Source organism: Dipodomys merriami, unplaced genomic scaffold (genome assembly GCF_024711535.1).
Source record: "Dipodomys merriami isolate MVZ:Mamm:240054 unplaced genomic scaffold, mDipMer1.0.p SCAF_1, whole genome shotgun sequence".
Classification (NCBI taxonomy): domain Eukaryota; kingdom Metazoa; phylum Chordata; class Mammalia; order Rodentia; family Heteromyidae; genus Dipodomys; species Dipodomys merriami.
The window spans coordinates 89,581,873-89,587,379 of record NW_027202270.1 but is presented as its reverse complement, the minus strand read 5'-3'; the positions used below and the strand labels follow the sequence as shown (position 1 = coordinate 89,587,379).

At 40.5% G+C, this 5,507-nt stretch overlaps 1 gene segment (V, D, J or C); it reads right to left on the bottom strand.

Annotated features, from left to right (window-relative positions):
* Positions 1-4,699: 4,699 nt before the first annotated feature.
* LOC138817704 (T cell receptor alpha variable 20-like) lies at positions 4,700-5,242 on the bottom strand. The segment is given in 2 exon segments: positions 4,700-5,040; positions 5,194-5,242. Coding segments are annotated over 2 exon segments (390 nt in total).
* Between the last annotated feature and the right edge of the window lie 265 nt (positions 5,243-5,507).

The window sequence follows — 5,507 nt, the reverse complement described above, 5'->3', positions numbered from 1 at the left end:
GCTATTCAGGAAACTGAGATCTAGAATCACTGTTTTTCCTTTTATATCCCGTTTTGATTGAAAAGTAACCATTAAAGGAACTTTTTAACATAACCAAGGGCTTCCTTGTTTCTGGAGGTTTCCTTCAGTCCCTTTTACCTAGTCCATCTCAAATGTGTCCCCCTGGGAGCTTTGGCACCCCAGAAAATCTGCAGGTTCCCCGACCCCAGTTAAATTCAGACAGAATCTAGCACTGCCTTTAGTCATTTGGTGGGCAGAGCAGAAGGCACCTACCGTGTGGGCCACCCAACACCTATCATCTACACCAGTGCCACCTCCACACTCCCAGCCACATGAGGAATATTGTGTGACCATCACTTGCACTGGCTTAGGCATGGGCTTCCATAATCATCAGGACAGATGTCCTGAGAGCTATTTCACCTGCACAAGGTGACATTTCCCAAGGCCAGATACATTGCTGATCTGGGAAATCACTGGTATTGGAGAAAGCCAGTGCTGCTGCAACTGCACTGCAGGATGCATCTCTCTGGAGAGGAAGCTGGGGCCTTTCCTTCCCAAACACAATGGAGATCCTGGAAGAGTCCCTACTTGTCTCTGGATAAGTCCTTAAACAATTCCTGCAGCCCTAATCTGTCAGAAATCAATAGAAAAAGGATACAGAATTGTTCAAGGCATTTTCCCTCTTCACAGAAGGGTGCACTATCATCCTGTCCACCCTCCCTCCCCCAGAGCGAGGCAGCACACCAAGTGGGGAATTGGCTTGTTTTTCATCCCAACCCAGGAATGATATTGTCCCTTCTCCTGTTGCTAAGGAGTCAGGATCACATCTTTAGAAACAATAAGTTATGAAGGTGTTACAGTCATAGAAGGAAGACAGAAGGCATTCTAACTGTCAGTGGACTGCCCCTAGTCAGAAGGCAGTGTACTTTGGGAAGCCATTGCTCAAAAACATTCTCATCTCCTGCTAATGAAACTGTAACTCCACTGCACCTCATCTTTTTTTTATTACAATAACAAAAAAAGAAAAAGAAAAGAGTGTCTTGGACTTTCTTGCCAGGACTGGCTTCAAACCATAATCCTAAGATTTCAGCCTCCTGAGTAGTGCCAGGCTTTTCCATGAGACAATTTTCTCAAATTAACTAAGAAAGAAGCAAAAAGATATAGAGAAAAGTCCAAAACTTGAGCTGAGATTCAGCTGGAAGATTATGGACAACATCCACACCTTGATTTCAAGCATATGACCAGCAAATAATAACAACAACAATAGTAATGATGATGATGATGATGATGATGATGATGATGATGATGATGGTAATAATAATAATGATAATAATAATAATAATAATAATAATAATGTGAATACAAAGAGTTCAAGAGCCCATTAAATAGAGTAAAATTGAGTGAGCCAAGTATTTTTTGCTGCCTGATGTATAATCCCAGTTAGGAGAATGAAATCTTAGGATGGTGTTTAAAAATCCCACCTGGGCCTGAAATTCCATGGGGCTCTAATCTCCAACTAACCAGCAAAAAGCCAGAAGTAGAGCTGTGGCTCAACTGTAAAGCAACACCCTTGAGCAAAAAAGCAAAATAACAGTGACCAGGCCCAGATACATAAATCTAGGACAACTAATAATTAAATAAAAATCTATAAATAAAAATTAGAGTGGAAGAAGGGCACAGAGAACCAATTACAGTTGTTCAATTTTATTTCCCTGTCATTTTTCTTCCTCTTCCAGGGAAACACTGCCTCTAAGAACTTGATAGCAGCTAGATATAGACAATTAAACCTAAATCTCAGCTGACTTCTGAAACTCCAGATGAGTTTCTGCAGACCTGGGAAATTTTTCAGGGCCCTGTGCACCTAATGCACTTTAGCCTTTATTTTTCTTCTGGTATTAATTCTAGGTGCCTTTTATTTCCCTTAGGACTCATGCATAATTTTGCCTGCTTTTAGATGGAATTAATAGAAGGATGAACTCAATGAAGATTTATTATTTCACATAATAAGAACCATGACACATTCAGGAGTCACATCTTGCCCATAAAAACAAATACATTATCAATGTGAAAGGCTGGAACAAAATCTACCAAACAAATGGCCCCCATAAACAGGCGGGAGTTGCAATCCTAATATCAGATAAAATAGACTTCAAATTAAAATTTGTGAGAAGAGATAAAGAAGGTCGCCACATACGAATTTAGGGATCTCTCTTTAAGAAGCAGATTACAATTCTAAATATCTATTCTCCAAACGACGGGGCACCAAAATTTATCCAAGAAACACTACTTTCCCTCAAATCCCACATAGATCCAAAGACATTAATTGTTGGGGATTTTAACATACCACTCTCCCCACTAGATAGATCAACTGGGCAAAAACTCAACAGAGAAACCGCAGAGCTAAACACTGCATAGATCAACTAGATTTCACAGACATCTACTGAATATTTCACCCAGCAGCATCAGAATACACGTTTTTCTCAGCAGCACAAGGAATGTTTTCTAAAATAGACCATGTTTTATGCCACAAAGCAAACCTGTCAAAATTCAAAAACATTGAACTTATACCTTGCATTCTCTCAGACCATAAAAGGAATAAAATTAGAACTCAACACCAAAAGCCACCAAAGAAAGTCCGGTATCACATGGAGGCTGAACAACACACTGCTGAATCACGAGTGGGTCACGGAAGAGATTAGAAAGGAAATTCAAATGTTCATGCTATTCAACAAAAAGGAATACACAAATTACCGGCTCCTCTAGGACACATCAAAGGCAGTAATCAGAGGCAAATTTATAGCTCTGACTTCCTACATCAACAAATTAGAGAGATCTGAAACCAACAATTTAATGAGACATCTGAACCTCCTTGAATAAGAGCAGCAACATAAACCCCAATCCAGTAGATGGGAAGAAATAATTAAAATTAAATCAGAATTAAATGAATTAGAATCCAAAAAACTATAGAAAGAATCAACAAAACAAAGAGTAGGTTCTTCGATAAAATTAACAAAATTGACAGACCCTTAGCAAATCTTATCAGAAAAAGAAGGGAACACACCCAAATAAATAAACTCAGAGATGAGAAGGGAAACATCACCACAGAAACAACCAAGATGCAGAACATTATAAGGGAATACTTCTCAAAACTTTATGCTAATAAGTTTGAGAACTTGGCAGAAATGGACCTTTTCCTAGCAAAAATTGGCATCCCAAAACTAAACCAAGATGAGTTAAACCATCTTAACAGGCCCATATCAGGCAAAGAGACCTCCCATCTAAGAAAAGTCCAGGACCAGATGGTTTTACAGTGGAATTCTACAAGGCCTTCAAAGCAGAGCTCACACCAATACTTTTCCAAAATTTTGATGAAATTACCTAAGATAAAGAATTCACATCTAAACCAGAACATAATGAATGTGTATTGTTGCTTCTCTCATGATGGCACTGGATTGTATTAATAACTAATTGAATACTTATTCAGAGAAACTCTACACAACAATTTAAGATCCAGGCACATCAGCTCAACAATGCAATACAACTACTTGATAGGAAAACATTGAGACATGGTTGTTCAAGGTCAGGAAGGGTGTGAAAGTTTGAGACTTCATCTCACTCAAATAGTAGCAAGGTTATTGTTTCAGCTTCAGGGAAAGCATGATGTCTGGGTGTAGTGGTGTAGAACTGTCATCCTTAGCAACAGAGGAACAGAGAAAGAGAAGTAAGAGGATTGCATCCCAGGTATAGAGCAATATACACCTTCCCCCAAAGCCTGAGGCCCTGGATTCAATCCCCTGTAGCACGGAACAAATCCAGGATTACTCTGTGTGATTCCAAGCTATGTACTTCAGTAGTAAAGGGCTGTTGAATTGGAAGGAGTCATGGAAACATTAGAGAATAATACAAAATTTCAGTGAGAATATAGTAAAGAATTAAGTAGAAAGAAACAAGTGTAAAATACCACTGAGCTGTGCTTAAGTTTTGTGTATTTTATTATGTGCGTTGTACCTCTTTCTAAAATGACAGAATCAAAGAAAACTATTGGTGTAACTTTCAGAACCCTCACCTGACAATTAAAAGCAGTTCCATCATTAGGGAGAGCCCACTGTATTGTGTGTAGGCCTTGGATCCAAACCACATTGCTCATTGATTGTAAATACATATGCATTTAAAAATACAAATAGAATTTGTTTTTCACAGGGAAGGAGTAAAGACTACTGACAGTCACAGATGGGATTGGCAATGAATCACTGGTGTTTCAGTGAGATTCCCTTGGAAGGATGCTGAGAGAGGCCTGATTCAAGTGAGGCTGGAGAACTGCACTTGAGGAAGTAAAGGGTAGGGCTGTAGGTGATCCTTCGCATTACTTGGTTATGATTTAGAGATGGTGTCCATGTTGGCCTCTATAGGACATTATATAATAGCATAAGACTTCCTTAGGATCATGTAGGCCCAGTATTGTAAGGGAAGTGTGTGCACTTGTACATTTCCTTACATATGAGCCTTACAAATCCTGACCCTCCACACCCCAGTTGTCACCTTCTGAGAAGAAAGCATGTGTCCATTGTGAAGAGCAGACTGACTACGACCATGGACAGAGAGCAATCTAGGACTTGGATGGAATAAATTGTAACATCTTTGGGTGCTAAATAAATACCCCTTTTAGGAGGAAAGCAGCAGAGATAGCTCTGTCTGTGTTTCAGAGTCCTGCTGCAGGGTTTTGGTGCAGCCAGCAGATGCCTCGGGAGCACTGTGCATACACAGCACATAGGTAAGTGGCTGAGTCTTCAGGGTTAGCAGTGGTGATATGCAAAAAGCTTCCCTTTTTTGATAATGTAGCTCTTAGTCTGTCTTTCTGCTTTGCATCCCCAGCTGAATACAGGATGAAGAGGAATGTGGGGCCTCTCCCAGCGTCTTGCCTGTACCACAGGAGTCCTCCAAAATTGCTGGTGGTGTAGCTGCAGTTGAGGCTGCCACTGCCTCCCTCCTGGAGGCTCAGGCTCTCAGGACTCTGCTCCACCTCATCTTTCCCATGCAGCCCTGTTCAGGAGAACATCAGAAATGACAGAATGTATTTAGTTCAGCATTTTGAAAAATTTCAAGAAATCTGGGAGGGGTTGGGACTAAATATCTCCCTCTCCTCCTCATGTTGGATGAACCCTCCCTGGGGTTAACTCTAAACCTCTCACTTACAGCCAAATTGAAGCAAGACCAGGAATATGCACTGTAACACGTACTCCATCCTGATCTCTCAGTCCTTGAGACAAATTGTAATAATTCCATATCTTCTCAAGGTTGCTATTTTCACTGCCTTCTTAGGTCTTAAGCCCTAAGGATAGACAGCTCAATAGACAGCTCAGCCAATCAAATGCACCTCCTCTAGTAAGTCATGCTGTTGAAACCCAATGCTTTCGAGGAAGAAGGAAAATGGAACTACTGACCCCTGGTGGCCTCAGAGTGAACCTCACAGTGTTCATTTCATCACTGAGAAACAGGATGAGGGTGTA